Source organism: Polypterus senegalus, chromosome 1 (assembly GCF_016835505.1).
Source record: "Polypterus senegalus isolate Bchr_013 chromosome 1, ASM1683550v1, whole genome shotgun sequence".
Taxonomy (NCBI): Eukaryota; Metazoa; Chordata; class Cladistia; order Polypteriformes; family Polypteridae; genus Polypterus; species Polypterus senegalus.
In genome coordinates, this window is record NC_053154.1 from 165,992,830 (window position 1) to 166,020,368 (window position 27,539).

Below are 27,539 nucleotides of genomic sequence, written 5' to 3' on the forward strand. Positions count from 1 at the left end.
TGGAGTTTATTTTCAATTTATTAATTAGCTTGCATAAATGTTAGTTGCAGTTTTATTTCACATATACTCTGCCTTTATTCAATTCTATAAAGCTCTAAGTAATTTTTAATATTTGTTGTAAAAATATAAATAAAATGAAAACTGACAACTCAAAATAAGTACGTATAATTACATTTTATGAACAACATAAAACAAAGATATTTTTAAAATAAAGATTCTTTTAAACAATTTCCTTTTAACTCTTATAAGGAAGAACCTTAACAGTACTGTTGGCAATCCGAGCTCCATAGTACCCTGCCCAAAACTTATTGTCTTTTCCTTTATGTGAGAAGCAAACATAGCGCACTCCAGGCCCATAGTTGCGAAAAACATGTTGGACCTGCAGATGAGGGGGAGAAAAAGGAATAACACAAGGTTTAAATGACAAATACTTTATAAGTTGGAAAGGAATCTTTCCCTCAAATCATATATCACAGTTTCTTGTTAAAAGAAAATGAAACAGATTCATTTGCAGTGAATTTAACTAAATGGTAAAAGAGGCAATGAAAAAACGACATATTGTTTAATGTTTATAAACAAAGACGGTCACCTTTTCCTTTATTTTGAATCCACATTAAACTAAAATAACCATTATTTTTACACATTACCACTGATCATATGAATACTTTTTTTGGGGAATGCAAATACACGCCATATAACATTACAATACATTACATTATAATGCAAGCTGTTTAAGAAGCTGCTAATTATAAATGTTACATATTTTGAGATATCGGGTGGGATTTTCCAGCAAGCTTTTATTTCACTATAGGAAACAAACATTGTGAGATTAAAGTGCAAATAATAACCCCATAAATCTTGTTATTGCTATTATTGAAATGACTTTTTTGCATATGATGCAAGGAGGTCAAATAAAAAGGAATATGTCAGGGAAACTGTGCTGAAAAATTTCAAAAATAATAAAGAGAGCTACAGCAGCTGACAATAATATTCTAAAAGACTCAAGACTCAAATATAACCCACACATTTAGATCCTAAAGTCTAAATTTAGTGAATCCAGATAAAATACTACAGAATTACTATATGCACTGTACCCAAATCTGACACACAGAAAATAAACATTACAAGAACATAAATATATAACTGCAGCATTATCCATCATTCTTCTTTGGTGTGTACATATGTATATAAATGATTCTTCACAACCAGCACATAAGCATCAAAATGCAATTGCGCCCCACACCTTTTCCCACACACAGACCCCAAGGGGGTCTTTTTTTTTTTTTAGGATCATGGATACAATTTTAAAAAGGTATGGAGGTAAACACTGTATATATTACAAAATACTGGAATAATATGTGGTGATTAATGAAGGTGAACAAACACCATAAATTAAAAATATTTGATTTACAGTTTTAAGAGTTATGTGACAACCATTGACAACCGTTTGGATATTACTGGATCAGGAGTTGTAAAAAATAGGATTCAGAAATAATAATTGAGCAAAAGTTGATGTTTACATTCACTGAAGCAAGAAGTACTTCAGTAAAAATACTTAAGTTAAAAGTACCAAAGCTAAAAACACAATTTATAATATGAAACAACACAAGGCTTTGTCTGGAGAACATAAAACATTTATTTTACTCTTAAACAACACTGATACAATATTTTTAATACAGAATAATGAATTATGCAATTGCAATCCTGTATTTGGCGAGTACATAACTGCAGTTAGTATCACGGCGATGAGCTGTAGTGTGGTACTAGTGAGTGTGGATATGAATTACACAGTGCCTCCCCTACTGGGATACCCAGCAACAATTGATGAAGCACCCTACTCCAGAGGGAAGAAGAATAAAATAAAATACAAAAATAACAATACAAAATTAAGCAAGCATCTCACAACCTTGTCATGGTATATTATACTTCACTGAAGTAAAGATGGATTTTAGAAGGGCAATTATTACATTAAATTGTAACACATTTCATAATTGTTGTTGAAAGCTTAGAAAGCTGTGGTACCTAATTTTATCTTTAAATTATCCACTTGAGGACTAATGTAAACTATAGAATTAAGTACAATTAAACTCAAGACATATTATTACCTTTGTGGCATAACCAAATGTATACCAGTAGGTTGCCTTATAATGTATATTTATATTTTTAATACACTCCTATAGACAATTTAAATTCAACATGTAGAGTATAAGCAGTAAACTAACCTGTACTAATATTACACTACAATGAATTTAACTTCAATGTAATATAATAAAATGGCAATTACAAATCGAAGAGTCAACGTTAAGCTGAAGAATGCTCTGGACATTGGTCAGTTCTGTTAAATTTAAATGCTTTCTCATAAAAGATGAGGAAGAGAAAACATTATTATTTAACTCACAGATATCAAGGACTGTGTTTTGAGTTGATCATGCTGCAGGGAGCTATATGATTTGTTCCTGATTTATGCAGAAAAGGAGTTGGGCTGTGTGCACAGCATTAAGGGACTAACCTTTTAACTGATAGGGTTTTTTTTTCTTTTCTAGGATATAAAAGAGAGAACGGGTTTACTTTAGATATTCTGACAAAATCAAAATCAGTTGACTGAGTTGGAAAGAGGCAGTCTCACATTCTCTCTACTCACTAACAATTAAGAATAAATAAATTATTTTTACTTTAATTGGGTTTAAGTTTTTCCGTTGTTTTCCGACTTCAGCGCTCACAAAGACTAATAAGAAAAGCTCAAAGATAATAAAAGTAACAAGCTTTGCAATTCAGTGGAAGACAAAAAAAAACAGTTGTGCAGTAATTATTTAATAATTTACAAATACAAAAGTAAAATTTAAATAGCAATATATTTTGTGTGCAAAACTAGAATATTCACTTAATACGCCAACAATACTTTGCTCTAGACTAGATTCTGGTTGGCAGGGCAGCGCTCTGTTAGCTTTCCCTAAGCTCAAATTCCATAAGCTAGCAACAAAAATACTCTCTGCTTGAAGGAAAGCTAGCATACTTTATTACCTCTCATGTAACAAGGGACAACAAAACACCTCACAGGCCACAAGATCTCCCAGAGTATCTCTTCTCCAGTTAACCAATGACTTTTAAAACTGAACTCACTCTATTATTTTAGTAATTGGGTTTGTAAGAATCTGAGGCAATATCTCAAGCGTATAACATACTATATTGTTCACACATAATAATGCTTGTGGTCTGAAGATATTACCTGTGCTCATAAAATCTTATTTGCACAAGATTGTGACTTAAGGGACTGAAATCGATAAAGAAGAGGGAAAAAAGCTAAAAAAAAAAAATTGCTTACTTCAACATGCTACTTTAAATGTGAAGGCGAATTTTTGAAAGTGCAGATTTCCTTTGGTGCGGTTTTCAAATATGACTATGGGAAAGTGCACATTCAGTTTCCAAATCTCAGCATTGAGCAGGAATGATGGTGACGACCTACAAAATGAGCAGCAGAAGGTGCACTCTTGCATTTTTATTTTGAATGATATATGGCATTTCATTGGTGATGCCTGAACAATGCTGAACTATAACCTACATTAACAACACATCTAATAGGTTTTGTTTTTGTGAATTTATAATAGTTTGGTCTATGTAATGAGTAACAAGGACTTTCTGGAAAATCTAATGATGGAAAAAGTATGCTATTTAACCTAAAATGTGTGTGTGTGTGTGGGTTGGGTGGGTAAAATCAGCCCTAAATGAAATGTACTCAAGTAAAGTAAAAATAGCTGAAAAATGTACTTAAGTAATGAAGTAATAGTTCTTTATTATTTTATAACTCTGAATGCACCCTACAAAAATAATCAGATCATTTAAAAGTCTTCGTGTTGTGGAATATTTTAGTTTTTGATGTTAAGATATTTTGTTATTATAAATGAGTTTGTAATAAACCTGTTCTTCTTAACCAACTGGGTTTGTAATAAAAATACACATTGGAAGATGATGTTTCTGCAAGCAGTACGCAAGCACTGTAGTAAAACAAGACAGCTCTAGGGGCTGGTAGGCATGCTGGGCAATGACTTATCAAAGCACTGAAACTGGGTAGATGAACCAAGTGCTACTGCATCAAACTGATCTGCTTTTGTACCGTCTTCCATTCAAGCACATTTTGATCAGGATTACAGTAATTTAAATCAAAATACTCTTGGCAACACCTTCATTAAGATCAGATTCTTTTTTTTGTGTGTGTGTAAATGCACTTTCCTCTACATCTCTCTAAAAAAAATCCTTCACCGTTTATCTTACTTCTTGTGGTATATAAAATAACCATGTGTCATCTGGCTTTTGAGTTAAGATGGACAGCTTGCAGGAAGGTAAGAGCAAATCATTTAAAAGTTTTCTATAGTCATAATGGTGTAGAAACATAATTCATATGTAAAATTTCTATACTAATATTAAAGTTCCTGTCTCAAGTCACCCAATCTGAATGTTTTTAATTATATAATGTTGATATGGCAGAGATAATGGTTGTGTGTGGTATCAATAAACCTGGAAATTTTCATAAGCTTATTATGGGGTTGGAAGAAGATGAAAAAATGGATACAAGTTCCAAGGTGGTAAGTTAAGTTTTATTTTATTAACCTCCTCGGAATACTATGCTAGAACAGTTAATCAAAAGTCAGGTTTGGGCTGATATTTAATGACGCATTTTACTGCATTAACCCTAAATAATTCTTGACAGTGTTCTGCTGCCTTCTAGCGTAGAATATAACACTATGCTACAAAAAAAAAAAAAATTATAGGCTTTCTGCCACTTTAAGGTAACTTATCAATATTCATGAATGAAGCAGAGCCTCCAACGAAAAACACAATGGCAAACGAGTGGCTGTAAAGGCAGTTTTAGAACAAACTGAAACATTGCTCGAATAGACTGAAAGTAATGGTGATGCGAACTGGTCATATGGCACTGTATGCCCAAATTGCTGCAACATGTCTGGTAAATTTACATGTGTGAAGGTTCAGTGTAGAGCTAGTAGCTGTGTGACAAAAGGCAAAATGATTGCAATCAAGTGGAAGGACGAGCAAGACATTTCCTGCCTTGCACCCTGTGTTGACTGGGATTGGCTCCAGCAGACCCCCTTGACCCTGTAGTTAGGATATAGCGAGTTGAATAATGGATGGATGGACGTGTACTAAATATGTGTCACTACAGCAGTTGACATGATAACACTTTCCTACTGTATTTATGTTTATAATTTCGTATTTACATGTTTCTGTTACAAGTAATGATGCTAAAAAATGGTATCTTCCAGTTCTGAATTACGTGTGATGTTGCAAGGAAATGGAAATTATAGTATAGCATAAGAGTTAAGGGAGTAGAAGTGATTCTGCTACTTTCATTGTGCATTTGAAATTGGGAAATACAGTAATATGAATCACACATTAATTAAATTTTTTTTTAATTAATGGAGGTTTTTTGTTTTTTTTTTACCTTGCAATAATGTACTATAAAAGAAAGAATATATTTCATACCTTATGATAGGAGCTGTCATTCCACTGTGGAATCTCTGGAAATTGCTTATCAAAAGTCATTATGGTCTCCTTTTGAGAATTTAAAATGTCAACCTTAATTAAGTATATGGCTCCACAATCATGACGGGAACCGTACCTGCATCAAAAGAGAAAGTGGAAGTTTTAAATGCACCCTTTTTTCTGGGTAACACTGTAAGAAATTATTGTGAAGATTTCACAATGTACAATAAAAACATGCTAATTTATTATAGGCATTTTATTTCAAGGTACTGTGCAATACAGGGAATTAATTGAAAACACATGGTCACACAAGTATTTTGCATTATTATCCAATTTTCACAGAATATGTTACCACAATGTAAACTTAATATAAAAAAATTACCCTTAGTAACACTAAAATTTGACATTGAGTCGATTAAAGGAAGTCAAGAAAAACATTTGATACCTTGTGTGGAAATGTAAGTTGCACCCTTGGACTCAACTTGTTGTGTGACCTATTGCAGTAATAATGGCATCATGATGTTTACTGTTGTCACGGAGCCCTGGACAAATTTTGACCAGCATCTCATCAGGGAACTGTCCTAAATGGTTTACAAGTTTGAACCGTTCCTTTAAGGTTCTCTTATAAGATCTCAAAGTTTATTTCTTAAATTTCACTGGGCCAACATTTCCCTAACTTGGTCATATCGTATAAAAGCAAAACCGTTTCTATATGAAAATCAAATATGTACCAACAATACTGTATGCTGTAGAATCTTGGGCAACACTGGATAAACAAAGATCTTAAAAACCTATACATCCAATAAACTACAAAAACAAATTACAAATACTGACCAGTCATTAATTAGGATGTCGGGCTGAAAGTCATCAAGGAAATGCTCTTCAAATCCTTCTTCAAGCAAGTCGATGCATTGTGCCTTGCAACACCACCTGAAAAAAGACAACTCTTAGTCACACATGATTTAAACACAATGTGAAGATAAAGGAGGGCCATATAAGTAAATTGAAAATAATGCTATAATGTCAAAATTTTGCTCATAAAGTATTGCACTTAGTTTTGTCAATTTTTAAAATAATAGTTGTCTTTGTAATCGATTACTTGAATAAACAGAATATTCCAGACAGTTATCACCAATTTCCATATTGTCACAAAAGCTCCACAGATAATGTTGTATCTTTTACACTTCACACTATAATGGCACATCAGGATAATAAAAATAGTTATGCCAGAGTTCTATTTTCTAGGCTACAGCTCAGTCTTACCCTTAATGTCAAAAAAACCAAGGGACTGGTCATAGATTTAAAAATATCAGAAGACAGACCACATTTCCATCTCCATCTTAAGGTGTGCAGTTGCAAATCTGTTATACTCACAATTAGTGATGAAAGTAAGCACAAAACATTTCAAAAACAATGTCAAAAGGCTCACCAAGTGCTTCTACTTTCTCAGATATCTGAGGAGGGATTGCATTTCTCCATCTTTTCTACAGATGCATAATGAAGTCCATTCTCACTAGCCATATCACAGTCTGGTATAGTACTTACTTGGCTCAGGATTGCAAAACACTTTAAAGGGTGGTGAAGGCGGAACAAAATATTATCAGCACCAGGCTGTCTTGTATTTAAAACATATACAAAACTCATTGCCTTAATAATACTGTTTGCAGTACCTTAGCTTTTATGCACAGCTATATGTGGGGAGATCTATATATATATATCTATATATCTCTATATATATATATCTATATATATATATATATATATATATATATATATCTATATATCTATATATCTATATATCTATATATCTATATATCTATATATCTATATATCTATCTATCTATCTATCTATCTATATATCTATCTATCTATCTATCTATCTATATATATATATACACAGTGCATCCGGAAAGTATTCACAGCGCATCACTTTTTCCACATTTTGTTATGTTACAGCCTTATTCCAAAATGGATTAAATTCATTTTTTCCCTCAGAATTCTACACACAACACCCCATAATAACAACATGAAAAAAGTTTACTTGAGGTTTTGCAAATTTATTAAAAATAAAAAAACTGAGAAATCACATGTACATAAGTATTCACAGCCTTTGACATGAAGCTCAAAATTGAGCTCAGGTGCATCCGTTTCCCTGATCATCCTTGAGATGTTTCTGCAGCTTAATTGGAGTCCACCTGTGGTAAATTCAGTTGATTGTACATGATTTGGAAAGGCACACACCTGTCTATATAAGGTCCCACAGTTGACAGTTCATGTCAGAGCACAAACCAAGCATGAAGTCAAAGGAATTGTCTGTAGACCTCCGAGACAGGATTGTCTCGAGGTACAAATCTAGGGAAGATTACAGTAAAAAATTCTGCTGCTTTGAAGGTCCCAATGAGCACAGTGGCCTCCATCATCCGTATGTGGAAGAAGTTCAAAACCACCAGGACTCTTCCTAGAGCTGGCCGGCCATCTAAACTGAGCGATCGGGGGAGAAGGGCCTTAGTCAGGGAGATGACCAAGAACCCGATGGTCACTCTGTCAGAGCTCCAGAGGTCCTCTGTGGAGAGAGGAGAACCTTCCAGAAGGACGACCATCTCTGCAGCAATCCACCAATCAGGCCTGTATGGTAGAGTGGCCAGATGGAAGCCACTCCTTATTAAAAGGCACATGGCAGCCAGCCTGGAGTTTGCCAAAAGGCACCTGAAGGACTCTTAGACCATGAGAAACAAAATTCTTTGGTCTGCTGAGACAAAGATTGAACTCTTTGGTGTGAATGCCAGGCGTCATGTTTGGAGGAAACCAGGCACCGCTCATCACCAGGCCAATACCATCCCTACAGTGAAGCATGGTGGTGGCAGCATCATGCTGTGGGGATGTTTTTCAGCGGCAGGAACTGGGAGACTAGTCAAGATAAAGGGAAAGATGACTGCAGCAATGTACAGAGACATCCTGGATGAAAACCTGCTCCAGAGCACTCTTGACCTCAGACTGGGGCGACGGTTCATCTTTCAGCAGGACAACGACCCTAAGCACACAGCCAAAATATCAAAGGAGTTGCTTCAGGACAACTCTGTGAATTGGTTGAGTGGCCCAGCCAGAGCCCAGACTTGAATGCGATTGAACATCTCTGGAGAGATCTTAAAATGGATGTGCACCGATACTTCCCATCCAACCTGATGGAGCTTGAGAGGTGCTGCAAAGAGGAATGGGTGAAACTGACCAAGGATAGGTGTGCCAAGCTTTTGGCATCATATTCAAAAAGATTTGAGGCTATAATTGCTGCCAAAGGTGCATCGACAAAGTTTTGAGCAAAGGCTGTGAATACCTATGTACATGTGATTTCTCAGTTTTTTTTATTTTTAATAAATTTGCAAAAACCTCAAGTAAACTTTTTTCATGTTGTCATTATGGGGTGTTGTGTGTAGAATTCTGAGGAAAAAATTAATTTAATCCATTTTGGAATAAGGCTGTAACATAACAAAATGTGGAAAAAGTGATACGCTGTGAATACTTTCCAGATGCACTGTAGATATATAGATACAGTATATACATATATATAGATATATAGATACAGTATATACATATATACATATATATATAATATATATATATATATATATATATATAAACAGATAGATAGATAGAGATATATATAGATAGATGTCTGTCTATCTATAGATTAAAAAATTAACTAATTAATTGCATAAATCATGATTAATAAGATCTAACACTAAAACATGTAATTATAAAATAAACTAGGATAAGTTAAATACAAAGATAATAGAGACTTATTTGGTTTTACCACTAAAAGATAACTTATTTAGCACTTATGTGATAGGACATTGATTCGATCTTCTTACAAAAACATGAAATAAAAAAAATAGCGTCATTTTTACCTTTGCAACTTTTCCCTAGCATTGCACCAGGACTGATATAAACCAGCTCCCTTTCATCCCACTCCCCAGCATCTATGTCAGTATGTATAAATCAAGAAAATGAACATAAGTGCTATGTATTGCCATGTGGTGTATTGTTGTGAACCATGTAATATGAAATGTTTAATCTTTATTTAAAGGTTTTATTTCATAAAATTTTTAAAGGTAGTATATAAATGTAGCACCTTTAGTGCTTGAAGGGGACTGGTACTTACTCTTTACTGGCACTTCTCCATGCTGCCCCTACATGTAACGCCAGCTAATGTTTGCACTCATTCACTTCTCACAATGCATGCCCATATAACAGCCCATATTAAAAAAAAAAAAAACAAACAGATTTTTAAAAATTGACCTTCCAATGAGCTTTGGCACTTCCAAGGCAGAGGCCACAAATAACCCCCCCATCTTAACCACCCACAATTCACTCTCTAAAATGAATTCTGTATATCACCACTCTTTCAGACCTTCAGTTGCAAGACACTTTCATGCATAAGCAAACACTCACTTTCACCAGGCTAAAACAAAGTGGTCTGTCATCTTAACCTACAGTAAATGTAAGAGAATTAACAAGTGTAAGTAATGCTTAGGATGTGCAATGAAACCTGTGACTACTTTGAGATAAACCATGCAGACAGTGCCAAGGGTGGGGTTTAAAATCCATCTCTCAGTAGACATGAGATGGCTTTCACAGTAAAAAAAAAAAAACAATAGTGCATATGCATTTTAGATAAATTGGTTGTGTGCTGTGACGATGTTACAGCTGTGTTTCAAAAACAGCTGAACCGCAAAGTGCATAGGTTAATGAGAAAACTTTTATCTCCTTATCTTTGGCTTTGCTGTTGGATAGTTTTAACTTCCTTTGGAATTCTAGAGTACATCTTTAAGAGTGTGGTGCAATTGGGAAGCAGAGAAACTTCCTGAGCATGTTTATAAAAACAAGGTCTGGTAGATAAGCGGCATTTAATTTGCTTCTCTACAATATTAAATACAAGCGGCAGGGGCATGGCAACCTCATGGAATGGGCAGGAAATCCTACGGAGCACCTTAACTTGAGAGGACTCAAAAGCATCTTCCTTCAAACCGTTAGATCAATGACAGACCCTGGTACAAGTTCTAACAGCAGCTGTCATTGGTCATATAATTTAAAAACTTATACTTTCAAATTGCTGGTTGCAATCCTGTCCTTGTTGCACACAATTATAGACAACACTTGGGCAAAAACAAGAAAATCTTCATAAGTTATCTAGTAGACAATGATCATGATAAGAAAAAGAAAACTAAAATACTACCCAAATTTAGAAATTGGTACAACAGTCCATTGCCAAAGTACAAAAAATGACATTAATGCTTAAAGCAAAAAGTGAAACAGGGAAGTGATGAAATGTTGCCTGTGTCATAAACGGAGCATATCATTATACTGTATGCAAGGTGAAATAAGTATTGCAGTGTGCATCATCCCTGCCCACGTTACCATTGCAGATGACCACAAACTTATTTAAAATGATGCGGTGAGAAACCTGACAGCTCCAGACACAGGCATAGAAGTAAGGATATGCAGTATCTGAACTAAAATAAGTAAATAACAACATTAGGGTCTCAAAATGCTATTATTATATTTTAATGTCACAGCAGGTTTCATCCGAACAGTGTGGGTTTATTAAAAACTTTATACATTTGTTTGAATAATTTCGGACTTTAGCGGAGAGGCAAATGAGTTAGAAATACAGGGGATCACCCATAAGGTATTTTTCTAGGGACAGACGGAAAAAAAGTGCTAAATTCAGGAAACTGTCAATATGATTTATTTAGAGAAGTACGATAAACAAAAAAATCATGGAATCAAAACTTGTCGGGAAATAGCTCTCACAAGTCCCGTTTCTTTTCCTTTGGGCAGGACTGTCAGTTTCCATGTACAAAATATCGGCAGATATTAATGCACTCAACCCAACAGTTCTGAGCTCTCGTCTTTTTGATTCCCTTCTTTACCATCACAAGTTGACGACTTTTGTATGTATTGCTTCGAGTAACTATAAATGCATACATTCTGTTTAGGTATATGCATCAGCATCAAGATTGCCTGACATTTGCACTGCATGCATTTTCATTTTGACAATTTTGGTAACAGAAGCAACAGCTGACTTGGACTGATTTATAAAACCAAAAAATAAAAAATAAAAACACACTACTTGAGATCAGTTACTGTATGTCACAAATGAGACTGTCAAGCTTGGCAATTTTTTCTATTGAAAAAGAAAGAACCAACAAACTAAAGATAAGAACTTTTATTAAGGAATTTATCAACAACAATTTTAGTAAGGAAAAAAAAAAATCTAATGTGAATGAAAAATTAGTTGTCCTACATGACTAACATTTATGAGAACAATCTTCTAGTTTTGATTGTGATATTCAATTTACCAGTTGTGAATGTTAACATGAGTACAGGATTAAAAATGATATCTTTTAGTAAATTTGTTATATTACAGTAACATTTGTACAAACTGTAAACCATACCATGTGACATATAGAAAATAAAAAGACCTGATATAATACAATTCAACATATGCATTCTGTCATTAATATTACCTTACAGATTAATGAACATGGCATAAATCAATAAAGCATCCACTTCTTTTCTGGTGCACTATCAATAAAAAAATCCATGCAGCAGTAGTTTCAAATTACATTAAATTTCTAGTCAAAAAATAAAATAAAAGCACTGGGTGAAATATTTGTAGGTTAAATATACTTACTTTGTTAAACTTTGTTTCTTGAACTCTTTGTATTTCTTTTCCTTAATGTTATATAAAGGGCACCATCAATATTATTCCCATGGGCCCCCGATTTACTAGCCATACCACAAACAAAGTGAAATCAAAAGTGTGTACTCGTGGCAATTCATGGTACTTTTTCAGACATAGTGGAGTTTAAAGATGATGCTTTCTTTATAAAACAACAGTGCTGTGACTTAATATAGTATTAATTTCTGTATATGCATTATGAGAAGTTTTTGTGTGATGCAAGTAATTTTGTCTTCTATATGAATTATACCTTTAACTGTCTACAACACCTCAGGCTTTAAATAATATTATCTAAAAATGTAATTGAATTTAACAGAATGCTAATGTTTACAAGTTCTGCTTGAATCGTTCATGTGACACATTGGAATGGGCATGGTATAAAATTGGAAATAAAATTGGAAATCTGATTTATATTTCCCATTAAAAATACCAGTGATTGGAACAAGCCTCAAAAATCTTCATCAATGCATTTCATATTTATATACACACACACATAACCAGTCACAAGTTGTGACACAGAGATTTTAGATGTTTATTTATTTTTTTAAGATAACCATTAAATTGATTTAAAAATATAATTAAGACATTATGACTTGTTTTTAATTCATTATTCACACATGGCTGCAAAGACAAATTTCAGGAGCCATTTCTTTCAGATTTCTAATGGTAAAAATAAAAAATGCTTTGCTAGCAGACAGTAAGACAGGTGTGTGTGCTTAATTTGGGTGTGAAGGGGAGAGAGAGAGAGAGAGAGAGAGTGTGGAAACTGAATGTTCTCTTCGTTCCCTTGTACTAATTCACGTTTGAGAAGTAAGCTTTACGAAACCAAATAACAGCATGCTTTGTTTTAGCAAACAGAAAAATGTTTGTGCAAAGGACTCAAGGTCTGAGCATTCCACACATGAGTCTGCCTTATCACGTTTTCCCTTAGCTTACATCTGAACGCCATAACAAAAGGAGCCAAGAAATCAAGTTGCATAAGGGACATTGAATTTGTGTATAATAAAGTGTTGACTGTTACATTTTATAATGATATTAAATCATGCATTCTAGGGGTATAAAACTGGACTCCACCCAACAGACGGGGTTCAGAGGAGCCCTGACGCTGTCATGTATATTTGATTGTCCGCTTTTCTGAAACTCTTCTCACCGTGACTCTGAAAAATAAAGCTGCTTTATAACCGCACCTGCTGTCGGGTCGGAGTTTTCGTCCACATGAGTGAGCTTTTATTAGCAGTTTCTCCAAAAAGAGTCTCAGTTCATTTTTCAGTTTATATTAGTTGGCATTTTGTTGCAAAACAGAGTGTTTGGTTTATTTGCATCATTTCTGACACTGAGAGGATCCATGGACATTTAAATGGAGCTTGCTATCTGCTTAGCTACTGGATATTTGCAAAGGAGCTCTGCTCCTGGAAAGAAATCTTTTTTTCCCCCCACTTTTCTATTATGGATATATGATCTGCAACTAAGAAACCAATCAGTCTGGGCAATGTCATGTGGGACTGAATGAAGACTCCACCTAGATTGTACAATTCTTTGTATTGCTTATTTATAGAAATAAATATTTTTTTAAGTAAAAGTTTAAACTCAATGCACGGTGGTAAATCGAGTTGAAGTAAAGGAGTGAAAATGTAACAGTCTATCATTAGAAGCACTGGAACCCTAAAGGTCTCAAGGGTTGAATAGGCAGGGTATAATATGAACAGTGGGACAGATAAAAGGTTACAGATAACAGCTTCCTAGCTGTTTTTTTTTAATATTTTTCTTATCCCCCCTTTAAGAAAAGACCCTATGATATTATACTGAAATCTTTCATGTTAGATGCATATCACAAGTGATCTGATAATACAATCAAACAAGCCTGAAGCAGTAATTCTCATTTTTTCAATCCAGATGTCTGACTAAGCATAACAGGCTATAAACTCTCATTTTACATTGAAAAACATAAGTTTACAGGCCATGAGTCAAATACTACCCTTAAAGTCTTTTGTCAGCCTAGAGCACATCACTTAGCTACCTGTCTTCAAACAGATCAAGAAATTTTCTAATTTACTGATGGTGTTTAACATTATAATGAACAATAACTTACCTTAAAGGTCAGTGAATTTCTTGTGGTTCAGCACAGTATACTAAGTTATATCTTGAATTATATTTTTACTGCACATTAGCCATATGGGTCTCAGGGGTTGTTAATGTCCTTGTAAAGTAAATCATTAAAAAATAAAAAGAAATCTGTTCATGCAAATTGATACCATTTTCAACAGATTAGTATGAATATTTGTATTTTGAATGTATTGCTGTTGTATCCAACTCTTTTAAAGATTATCAATTATATTTCAAATGCAGATTTCTTTTCTTACCCATATGAGGTTACAAAGCAGTTAGGTGATGAAGTTTCCTTCAGTTCTCCATGATGACGTTCAATCACCCAACCATCACCACCATGATCGACATTCCAGTGTTCAAAGCCATCTGCAGACACGGAATAATATATTAGAGATTATGAAAATGAATGGTTTAAATTAGGTTTTCTTCTATTCTATTCTATTCAGGAAATATATACAATTAAAGGAAAACGTTGGCTTCAACTGTTTTTTCTAAAGCTAATCATACTCAAAAGTCAGAAGATTTCAGTTGATCTCCTTTTTCCAGTAATACATGTATAGGATCACTGAAGGAAGACAATGTAAAAACTCCACCAAGAAACCAGAATGAAACTTAAAGCTCTAGCAAGTTGGGTCACAATACCAAAGGTTGTGTACTCGATACCAATGCAATCTCAAATTATTTGATACCATGGTAAGCTTTTTATTAAAAGTACCTTCATTATTCAAGTTAACAAAATGGTGTTTTCTCTGTAATAGAATATAAAATATACAGTGCATCTGGAAAGTATTCACAGTGCATCACTTTTTTCACATTTTATGTTACAGCCTTATTCCAAAATGGAATAAATTCATTTTTTTCCTCAGAATTCTACACACAACACCCCATAATGACAATGTGAAAAAAGTTTACTTGAGGTTTTTGCAAATTTATTAAAAATAAAAAACCTGAGAAATCACATGTACATAAGTATTCACAGCCTTTGCTCAATACTTTGTCGATGCACCTTTGGCAGCAATTACAGCCTCAAGTCTTTTTGAATATGATGCCACAAGCTTGGCACACCTATCCTTGGCCAGTTTCACCCATTCCTCTTTGCAGCACCTCTCATGCTCCATCAGGTTGGATGGTAAGCGTTGGTGCACAGCCATTTTAAGATCTCTCCAGAGATGTTCAATCGGATTCAAGTCTGGGCTCTGGCTGGGCCACTCAAAGACATTCACAGAGTTGTCCTGAAGCCACTCCTTTGATATCTTGGCTGTGTGCTTAGGGTCGTTGTCCTGCTGAAAGATGAACCGTCGCTCCAGTCTGAGGTCAAGAGCGCTCTGGAGCAGGTTTTCATCCAGGATGTCTCTGTACATTGCTGCAGTCACCTTTCCCTTTATCCTGACTAGTCTCCCAGTTCCTGTCGCTGAAAAAACATCCCCACAGCATGATGCTACCACCACATGCTTCACTGTAGGGATGGTATTGGCCTGGTGATGAGCGGTGCCTGGTTTCCTCCAAACGTGACGCCTGGTATTCACACCAAAGAGTTCAATCTTTGTCTCATCAGACGAGAGAATTTTGTTTCTCATGGTCTGAGAGTTCTTTAGGTGCCTTTTGGCAAACTCCAGACGGGCTGCCATGTGCCTTTTACTAAGGAGTGGCTTCCGTCTGGTCACCCTACCATACAGGCCTGATTGGTGGATTGTTGCAGAGATGGTTGTCCTTCTGGAAGGTTCTCCTCTCTCCACAGAGGACCTCTGGAGCTCTGACAGAGTGACCATCGGGTTCTTGGTCACCTCCCTGACTAAGGCCCTTCTCCCCCGATCGCACAGTTTAGATGGCCGGCCAGCTCTTCCACTTATGGATGATGGAGGTCACTGTGCTCATTGGGACCTTCAAAGCAGCAGCAATTTTTCTGTAACCTTCCCCAGATTTGTGCCTCGAGACAATTCTGTCTCTGAGGTCTACAGCCAATTCCTTTGACTTCATGCTTGGTTTGTGCTCTGACATGAACTGTCAACTGTGGGACCTTATATAGACAGGTGTGTGCCTTTCCAAATCATGTCCAATCAACTGAATTTACCACAGGTGGACTCCAATTAAGCTGCAGAAACATCTCAAGGATGATCAGGGGAAACAGGATGCACGTGAGCTCAATTTTGAGCGTCATGGCAAAGGCTGTGAATACTTATGTACATGTGCTTTATAAATTTTTTTATTTTTAATAAATTTGCAAAAATCTCAAGTAAACTTTTTTCACATTGCCATTATGGGGTGTTGTGTGTAGAATTCTGAGGAAAAAAATGAATTTAATCCATTTTGGAATAAGGCTGTAACATAACAAAATGTGGAAAAAGTGATGTACCGTGAATACTTTCCCGATGCACTGTATATACCTTTTGGTGATCAGTTCATGTCCTGCTCACTTAACTATTCACAGTAAGAGACACTTAAAGCAAGAGTGCCCAAACTTTTGCATGCCATTACAGACAGACAGACAGATACATAAATAGATATTTTCATTTAAAACAATAGTTAGTCAGAGAATCCCTGTTAGGTTTGCAACATTTGCTATTGTAGAAATGTAAAGATTTAGATTTGCAACATTAAAAAATGCACTAAACATCCATCCATCCATCCATCCATCCTCTTCCACTTAACCGAGACTAGGTCGCAGGGGCAGCAGCTTGAGTAGAGATGCCCAGACTTCCCACTCCCCAGCCACTTCTACTAGCTCTTCCAGGGGAATCCCGAGGCGTTTCCAGGCCAGCCGAGAGACATTGTCCCTCCAGCATGTCCTGGGTCTTCCCTGGGGCCCGGAACACCTCACCAGGGAGGCGTCCAGGAGACATCCTGATCTGATGGCCTGAGGCACCTCATCTGACTCCTCTCGATGCGGTGGAGCAGTGACTCTGCTCTGAGCTCCTCCCAGATGACCGAGCTTCTCACCCTATCTTTAAGGGAAAGCCCTTAAAAAAATGCACTAAACAGTAATAATTAAAAGATAAGTCAAATGGGTTCAGTTTGTAAATGTCACAATATCTTGCTGTTTTAATTGTCCAAATCTGTCATTTTTCAATGTTTGACCAAACAAATTACCTGCATGAAAGTTTTACATTACTCCACTGTTCCGGAACTCTTGTAAAACACTTTTTGTTGTGCCGTTTTCAGAGTATCTTTTATGACTGATCAGACTTTGTACTGATTAGCCTGTGGACTAATTCAGAATTAAGAAAATTGACTTGTCCTACAGTGTAACTGCTGAACTGTATAAAATTCACGGACTCACCTTTCAAATATATGACACATATGCTTTCACTATATTCGTCAAATTGTAGGGGTCATACTAAAGAACATATTAGTTTGGCATCAACAACCAAACAAATGACACAAATTCTGAGTTTGCATATTTGTATTTAGCAATGAAGTATAGCATTTTGCTTATACTGCAAAATCACAGTGCTTTGCACTTTAAAAAATAGCTAATGGAGCAACTCATTTTATCGACAGTGCACAGAAGCTAAATAACCACTTGGCCTGAAACTTGCCTCGACTTTTATTGGCTACCACTGTTGTTAACACTGCCAGTGTGCAATGCCCCTTGCAACTGTAAACTGTATAAACCGATTACTAAAACAATAGAAGTTTAAATGTAAATCAGACATGCTTGATGCAATCGGTGAATGAAAACAAAGACTCTGTTTCTTTGTTTCTTTAGGGACTGTAAGGGACACTGTATTAAAAGCAATTCATCTCAACATCATTTTAACTCTTACACGCGGAGTGACTAAAACTCATCTGATCACCGACATCATAGTGTTTACAATGCACGCATGAATCATTTTTCTGAATTAACTCCGTAACGGGGTAAAAGTGTATATAACGAAAAGCCCTTTTTTTTATTTTAAATTAACTATTAGTAGCATTGAAAGACTACTTCAGTTTTCATTCACACTAGCTGAGCTTCAGAAGACAACACAGCAATATACTGTATAAGCGAAGCCCCATTAACAAGCTATGTTCCATCAGTGGATTTAACAATTTTGTCAGGTCAGTCATCCCAATTACACTCTTTGCATATAAACATACCATCTCCACAAGGATTCTTGATAAGGTTTCTGGCAAACAGTTTGTAAAACAGATTCTTCCAATCAGTGTTGGATGGTAGGCGCGTCTGGAGCTTCTTGCTTAGCACTTGTTCATATTTCACCCTCCAAAGTGCTTGGCTGTCCACAACGTCCTTCCATTGCTTACACACAAGCCGACAGTTTGTGATAAGTTCCCAAAAAGGAACATGGATTAGGATGAGAAACAGTATATCATCAGACACTTCACTTAGGTCCATAGTAAACTTTACATTTCTTTCTGTGCTCACAGCCTGGCCCATTTTGTCTGAAGGCGACAGTTTCTGCACAAGGAAAACAGAAGGGACATATCAAGACAAAAAATAGATTAACTCTTAACAAACAAATCCTATTTTTGCACTGAAAATGGACATAATGAATAAGCCCAGTTTCACTTTGCAACATCTACATCTTTGGATTTCACATGTCAAAAAAAAAAAAAACTTTTCTCATTTCATAAATGTATGCTTAAATGCAACTATGTATAAAAAAGGGCTGTCATTCAAAAAATTGCTCATACTATATTTATGTGAAACCCTTTGAATTAATGATGAAAGCCTGCATTTCAATCATGTAATTATTTCTTCATTTCAAATCCATTGTGGAGGCATATACAGCCAAAATGATGAAAAGTGTGCCACTGTCCAAATACTTGTGGACCTAACTGTATAAAATGTAACATGTAATTGGTGGAACACACACTTTGAGCTGGCTATATACAAACATTTCAGCATGACAGAGAAAATATTAAACTAATACACTAACTACAGGCACCCTTTTAATCTTTTCACATTTCAGAGTAAACTTACATATTAAACACATTAGTAGAGAAGCCCATTTTTTTCACTGCTGTTATGAGACATAGTTTGAAAGATTGCAATACGGTTTAGCCAAAATAAGATGTCAAAAACCAACTCAAATGCAGGGTCTCATTGGACTCTGATTACTGAAGAGTAACCATGTTAATAAAGTAATGATGTTCTTTCTCATAAAAATGGGACACAGAGAAGTTTTTTTCGCTTGATAATAAAGCAAACTAGTGTATTTAGAGTTGGCTTTGATAAACCTACATCTGAAGTGTTATGCATTTGCATTTAGTGCAAGCTCAACTAATAAACACATAGAAATTTAACATGACACTCGAGATCAGTGCAGTTAGCATTATGACCACCTGAAGCTGGAATTCAATTACCGATCAAGAGTTGATGAGGAGGTGCTAAAAAAAAAAAAAGAAACGGTCCACTGTACGTCCTTTGGCTGCTGACTCATAGTATAGTGCCTTGCAAGTGGGCAACTTTGCAGATGTGAATATGTTGTTTGTGTTACCATATTGGCAAATTGTTTTTTATGTTAAGTTTTAGCTTTACACTATTAATAAAATATGGTACATTTTCTTTACTGGTACATTTGTTTCACAATATGAAAGCAGTCCGTGCAAAGTTCAAGTGGCCAATTCAGTTATAATAGATGCACAAGAGAAATTTTGAAATTTTAGCAAGAACAGAAAAAAAGCCCATCCTGTAATTTGCACATAATAAAGTAAGCGATTAAAAAAAACCTGATTGGTGATTAAAATGTACCTTCATGATTGATTTTAACAAAAATGCAGTTATTAACTATTTTGACATTCAGATAGTAGTGTTGTCTCTATTACTGTACCTGCAACACATTCATTCTTAACATTATCAATCACTTTTGGCAGGTACGGCATTGAGACACAATTTTATCTATATAATATCTAGTGAATACCCAAACATACTTAATTTAAGAATCAATTTCTAATATGTGTTTTAGATTTGTTGAAATTGAGCTTGTTACTAACTAGCACAGAAGTGAATATGTCACTAAAGTATAATTATATTTTAGTAGCATGTACAGTATATATTCAGTAGTAGTGTCGGCACTCTGAAATCCGAGCTGGTCTCTACATTCAGATCTGCTCCTGGTAGCTTATTTATATGCAGTACATTTGTTACACTTGTTATTACTGTTTTTTTTTTTTTAGCTTTTTTATTACTATCTATTTCAAATTACTATACATTTACTTAGCCATTATTCATAGTACAGTGGTGTGAAAAACTATTTGCCCCCTTCCTGATTTCTTATTCTTTTGCATGTTTGTCACACAAAATGTTTCTGATCATCAAACACATTTAACCATTAGTCAAATAACACAAGTAAACAAAAAATGCAGTTTTTAAATGATGGTTTTTATTTTTTAGGAAGAAAAAAAATCCAAACCTACATGGCCCTGTGTGAAAAAGTAATTGTCCCCTTGTTAAAAAATAACCTAACTGTGGTGTATCACACCTGAGTTCAATTTCCGTAGCCACCCCCAGGCCTGATTACTGCCACACCTGTTTCAATCAAGAAATCACTTAAATAGGAGCTGTCTGACACAGAGAAGTAGACCAAAAGCACCTCAAAAGCTAGACATCATGCCAAGATCCAAAGAAATTCAGGAACAAATGAGAACAGAAGTAATTGAGATCTATCAGTCTGGTAAAGGTTATAAAGCCATTTCTAAAGCTTTGGGACTCCAGTGAACCACAGTGAGAGCCATTATCCACAAATGGCAAAAACATGGAACAGTGGTGAACCTTCCCAGGATTGGCCGGCCGACCAAAATTACCCCAAGAGCGCAGAGACGACTCATCCGAGAGATCACAAAAGACCCCAGGACAACGTCTAAAGAACTGCAGGCCTCACTTGCCTCAATTAAGGTCAGTGTTCACGACTCCACCATAAGAAAGAGACTGGGCAAAAACGGCCTGCATGGCAGATTTCCAAGACCAAACCACTGTTAAGCAAAAAGAACATTAGGGCTCGTCTCAATTTTGCTAAGAAACATCTCAATGATTGCCAAGACTTTTGGGAAAATACCTTGTGGACTGATGAGGCAAAAGTTGAACTTTTTGGAAGGCAAATGTCCGGTTACATCTGGCGTAAAAGGAACACAGCATTTCAGAAAAAGAGCATCATACCAACAGTAAAATATGATGGTGGTAGTGTGATGGGCTGGGGTTGTTTTGCTGCTTCAGGACCTGGAAGGCTTGCTGTGATAGATGGAACCATGAATTCTACTGTCTACCAAAAAATCCTGAAGGAAAATGTCCGGCCATCTGTTCATCAACTCAAGCTGAAGCGATCTTGGGTGCTGCAACAGGACAACGACCCAAAACACACCAGCAAATCCACCTCTGAATGGCTGAAGAAAAACAAAATGAAGACTTTGGAGTGGCCTAGTCAAAGTCCTGACCTGAATCCAATTGAGATGCTATGGCATGACCTTAAAAAGGCGGTTCATGCTAGAAAACCCTCAAACAAAGCTGAATTACAACAATTCTGCAAAGATGAGTGGGCGAAAATTCCTCCAGAGCTGTAAAAGACTCATTGCAAGTTATCGCAAACGCTTGATTGCAGTTATTGCTGCTAAGGGTGGCCCAACCAGTTATTAGGTTCAGGGGGCAATTACTTTTTCACACAGGGCCATGTAGGTTTGGATTTTTTTTCTCCCTAAATAATATAAACCATCATTTAAAAACTGCATTTTGTGATTACTTGTGTTATATTTGACTAATGGTTAAATGTGTTTGATGATCAGAAACATTTTGTGTGACAAACATACAAAAGAATAAGAAATCAGGAAGGGGGCAAATAGTTTTTGACACCACTGTATACTTCTTTACCTGTTTTGCATGTGTCTTCTATTTATGTATACTGCATGTTGCAAGGCAGTCCTGGTGAATGTTATTTTGCGCCACTGTATGCTGCTATACTATGTACGGATGATATAACAATAAAGCCACTTAACTTGACTGCAATGTATAATGTACATCAACGCCGGTGTCTACGCTGCTGTCAATATTATGTTACATTTATGGAATCTACAAAAAAAGTATGTAAAAGAAAACTTTAAGGTTCTCATGTATAAAGTTCATCTAAATATTATACTAGATAAACTGTGTACGGCCAAATAAACGTTCAATCTATGAATATAAAATACTGTAGGAAAAAGGTCAGCAAATTAAAACATCAGTTCATAGAAGGAAGAGCTACTTTGTGTCATGTTAAACTGGTTTGATTTACAGAACTTGAGACTGAGGAGAGTCAGGCAGAGAAAAGAACTTTACTGTTACTCTCAATTCGTGCAGGACGACGCAATTGTTCCTCCACCAAGTTAATGCAGAAGGCCTTTAGGAAACACGCCAGCCTGACATCATCTACTGTATACTAATAAAAGGCAAAGCCCTCACTCACTCACTCACTCACTCATCACTAATTCTCCAACTTCCCGTGTAGGTAGAAGGCTGAAATTTGGCAGGCTCATTCCTTACAGCTTACTTACAAAAGTTGGGCAGGTTTAATTTTGAAATTCTACGCGTAATGGTCATAACTGGAACCTATTTTTTCGTCCATATATTATAATAGACTTCTGCTCAAAGGCCGTGGAAGGCGGAGTTACGCCTCCCACGTAATTTAGTGCCTGCCCATATAAGGCCGTCCGTCAGCAGCAATCCAATAGAAACACTGTCGCTAAATATTCACGGGTGAAGGACTGTGCTTATGCAGAGGAAGATGAGATGGTCAGGGTGGTGTTTGGCACAAACGGCGAAACTGCGAGAGAAACTTTTAAGTGCGGGGTCTTAGCTAACATTAAATACAGCCGTGGACATCGCACAAGATGGCACCAGCACAGCTGTGAACCTTCGATGCATGTACACCGAGCGGCTCACGTGAAATTGCGCAGTGCATAGACAAAAAGCAACAGTTCCAAAGAGTGCTGAACAAAAACCGAATTACACAATTGAGAAGGCAGCAAAAAAATATGAAGCGTCTGATACATACAACCATATTCATAAGTGCAGCTACTGCGGAAACAAAGCACACGGTGGAAAAAGTCAATGTCCCGCTAAAGGAAGACAGTGTAAAAAAAAAACCCGTGCATGCAGTGTGTCACGTCTCAGATAAAGAGGAAAACGAGCTGTTTACTGATGCAGTAAGAAACGAATCGATGAATGAAACCTGTCATCTTTACAACGATTGACAAACACGGAATGTAACTTGAACAAAACACATCCTACAAATACGAACCTGATTGAAAGAAATAATGATAATCAAATCCTTGATGACAGCAACACTCAATAACACTCACAAAACAATTACTGTATATTGACAGTCATGTTACGTTATTTTTAAAATGTTTCCTTTTCTTTTTTATAACTTCTTTAACACACTACTTCTCCGCTGCGAAGCGGAGATATATATATATATATATATATATATATACATACACACCCCGATCTACATACTCTCAAACAGACAAACCACACGCCGTGGCGTAATGGTAGAGGCTGCACCTCTAGGGCAGACGTCCGAGGTTCGATTCCCGAGAGGGGGTGCATTAAGTATGTACGAGCGCTTCCCGATTTATTTTACCCGCGCATCCTCTTAGTTTGAGATGTATGAAAAAATATGTGGTTAACGCAGAAAGACAGATTACCAATTGAAGCTTTATGAATAATGGATACTTTATTCGCCATCAATGATTGTTTTGGTAAAGCCATACTCAGTGTAATCATTAGATGAACAGTAAAAAAGTAAGAGCGAGGGGAGGATGACTTATTGAGGCACACAGGCGAAACCACAACAGCACGCGGGCTCGATGTAGTGCACGTCAACTCGATCTGAATTGCGCGATCACATTCAAAAAAATATATATTTTCAAGTTCAATTTAGTTGGAATGTAAGGCGAATTTACACTTTACATTTGTATGGTGAAGAAAAATTTATGCAGTGATGCCTACATTTAACTTACATTCCTACCAAAGATATTTCTGTCGACTAAATAAAAATTCCTTCTATTTAAAATTTAAATAGAACTTGAACAGATACGATAGTTCATAATATCCACGCAGACTTGCACGTAAGAGCGGGAGTCATCCGTTTTAACAAGCAGCGTATTGCACTGATACGAAATAGCCTGCCCATTTAATTATTTAGGAATGGATAAATAAAGATTTTGTACAAATAATGTTTTCATTTTTCTTCCTTGATGGATTCTGGCACCCCAGCAACAGTTGCTTGCACCCCAAAGGGTATATATATATATATATATATATATGTTTATGTGTGTGTATGTATATTTATATGTATTTGTGTATGTATATGTATGTGTGTATATGTAGATATGTATATATATGTATATATGGATATATATGTGGATGTATGTGTATGTGTCCTTTTCTTTTTCATTACTTCTTTAACACGCTACTTCTCCGCTGCGAAGCGCGGGTATTTTGCTATTACTGTATATTAAGGAGGGTTCGTTTGCAGAGGATTCATGAGACTCATTGCACGACATTACTGACAAGTTAATACGTTCGTGGGCATGGTAAAAGAAGTTCCACTTACTTTTGTCTTAGAAGACGTCTCATCCGATTCCTCCTTCTCTGTTGTTGCTTTGGATCTTATGTTGTTTACCTCAGTCTTTGGAGGCCGTTGCACCTTCGCTTCTGTTTGAGATTTTGCCTTCCTAAAGCGCAGTCTCGGAAACATGCTATTGGAAACTGTAAGACCACCGCACACAACTCTGACCAATTTCTAGTAAAGCTGCGCGGTAGCCTTACTGGAAAAAGGAAAACGAGCTAAGTTACAGACTGAAACTCCAGGTACACCTTCCTACCGAGCCAGGAATCTAGCAAAATGGAGATTTAGATCTAGATCACATTTCTCGACGCAAGGGGTGATGGAAGTGCATAAAATCCCGGACAACTGGTTCTACAACAAATATCTCCGCTACTTGGAAGCCACTGTTTCGAACTATTTTCAAAGGGAAAGTTTCTCAAAATGTCAAGTAGATCTTGTTCTAGACGAGACTAAAATGGGCGTGAATATCATTTTCGACTTCAGCCAATCATATATTCAATTGGCGTTCGTCAGGCAGTGATCAGCCAATCAAAAATGTAAACGTCGCGGTCAATCACCTTTTTATTTAACAAATCGCCAATGAGTGTTATTTGTTATTCATGTTGCACTTTAGCCAATTGCTTTACGGATACGTAAAAAGAATGGTGGGAGTAATTTCTAAAGGTGGACATGTAACATAATTTCTAAAGGTGGACGGTCAAGACAAAGTGACTGTCAGAGACGGAGTGTATATTCGTAAAATACATCTGCGACAATAGTCTACTAGTGACAATATCTTACACTATAACACTCTGTCGAGTGCATTATTAAGAATGCAGTATATTTTTACCACTGTCATTTATGATTAGCGGTTCTGAAAAAATAATTATTATAAAAGTTTGGACATGAGATATTTATCGTTACTAAACAACCTCTGAAGAAAATGTAAATGAACACATTTGTGTCCGCCTAGTTTTAATGGATTGACGTAGAATTAAGTGTGGGCTCTACTTGACTGAGTCATTCGGATTATATCGAATGTCTGACTGTTGTTGTTTACTCGAATGTCCAAATGAAATAGTCGCCTACATTTAACAGGTCACCTTAATTGCGGGCTATAAACGTATTAAAATTTTAAACGTTGAATAAACTGTCAGGGTTACATCTTTACTTCAATAATACACAACCCTAAAATGTGTTTATTACTTTCATTACTATTTATCGTTTATTTATTTAAGTATTCCTAATATTTTATTGCCCCCTTCTGTCTGAAGATCAGCCTCTGCTCTTTGTTTGCTAATGTGTGTCAAATAGTCTGCGGTCTTCATGTCTGTCCTCAACATACCAGCAGCTCTAGTGAGTTTCTTGCCTGTGGATCTCGTAGTCAAGTTTGTTTTTAGCTGTATTATGATTATAGAATATTACAAATCACATACTTGACCAGTGGCGTAGCGAGGGGGGTGCCGAGGGGGCCATGGCCCCGGGCGGCGTATCAAAAGGGGCGGCGGCAATCACCATGATATTTAAATTTAAAAAAATTTAGGTATATTTGAAACTGCAAATCGCGCCCGCGCTGATTCAAGCCAAGCAGACAGCGCGGGTGCGGAAAGGGTGGCAGGTGAAGCAGGTGGTGCAATAGAAATTTTCTCAGACGTTTTACAGCGCATTGTAGAGTCAATCTACGACAGTATCTAGTGACGATAAAACCTACCTAAGTGAATTTTCAATAGACAGAGTATCTGCTGAAATTCGAGAAAGATTCCAACAGTTGCAAAATCTAGTGCAAAAATATGATTTTTTAAGACCTGAAGTAATATTGAGCAGGGACGAGCTTAACTTAGACCAAGCTCCTCAAGACATTAATAAAGAAGAATTTCTACTTGAGCGCGTACGTCTACAAGCTTTTGTAGCTGCAACAGACCCAGACTGTAAAAAAGAACTCATTAGGTCCGGCTCTCTGAGTTTATTAAAATATATTATTGAGTCCAAACTTGAAGATGGTTTACCAAACATTGTCATAATGTTGAGAATTTTTTTAACATCTGCCATTAGTAATGCTAGTTGCGAGAGAAGCTTCTCTAAGCTCAAATTAATCAAAAATTATCTCAGATCAACTATGTCCACGTTAAGGCTAACAAATTTAGCTATTCTGGCAATTGAACATGACATACATATTGATATTGACAATTGTATAAAAGATTTTGCTATTAAAAATATACGAAAAGTAAATTTTTAATCAATAAAAAAATTTAATGCAGCTTTTTTTATTTTGTCTATTTTTTTTAAGAATAACTAAATAGAGGGGCGGCAAATTTCCGGTCGGCCCCAGACGACGAAAGCCCACGCTACGCCACTGTACTTGACACTCTCACGTTCATGTATCAGGGAATAGACAACGTTAAGAAAGCTGGCAATGAAATTGTGACTTTAAAAAATCCATTGGTTGTCTCTACATGTTATCAATGTTAAATGTAAGAAACACAGTTATCATAGTGCTAATAGTCACATTTCAATTATTATTTTTATAATGAAGTTTACTATGTTAAATGATCTGTGAGAAGCAAATATTATGTCTTAAAAAGAGTAATAATTCTGCAGTTTTTGTGACTGTGCACCTGTTAATCAGGGTATTCAATTATTTGACTTAATTGGAACTTTATTACTTTTGGGATTTTAAA

The 27,539-nt window shown here is 36.0% G+C and overlaps 1 protein-coding gene across 1 annotated transcript; it reads right to left on the minus strand.

Moving 5' to 3' along the window:
* On the minus strand, positions 1-25,376 carry LOC120534637 (F-box only protein 27-like). Its single transcript, XM_039762230.1, has 6 exons — positions 24,868-25,376; positions 18,419-18,737; positions 14,596-14,707; positions 6,331-6,426; positions 5,497-5,632; positions 1-379 (listed from the first exon to the last, which is right to left on the minus strand). The coding sequence occupies exons 1-6, from the start codon at positions 25,009-25,011 to the stop codon at positions 236-238; spliced, it is 951 nt and encodes a 316-aa protein (XP_039618164.1). The 5' UTR covers positions 25,012-25,376; the 3' UTR covers positions 1-235.
* Positions 25,377-27,539: the final 2,163 nt, after the last annotated feature.

Excerpts from the sequence above, each read along its gene's own strand:
- LOC120534637 (XM_039762230.1), bottom strand. The coding sequence starts at position 25,011 with ATGTTTCCGAGACTGCGCTTTAGGAAGGCAAAATCTCAAACAGAAGCG. Across the intron at positions 6,427-14,595 it reads TGCTTTGTAACCTCATATGG|GTGGTGTTGCAAGGCACAAT; the intron begins GTAAGAAAAGAA and ends GTCTTTTTTCAG. Across the intron at positions 5,633-6,330 it reads GACATCCTAATTAATGACTG|GTACGGTTCCCGTCATGATT; the intron begins GTCAGTATTTGT and ends CTTTTGATGCAG.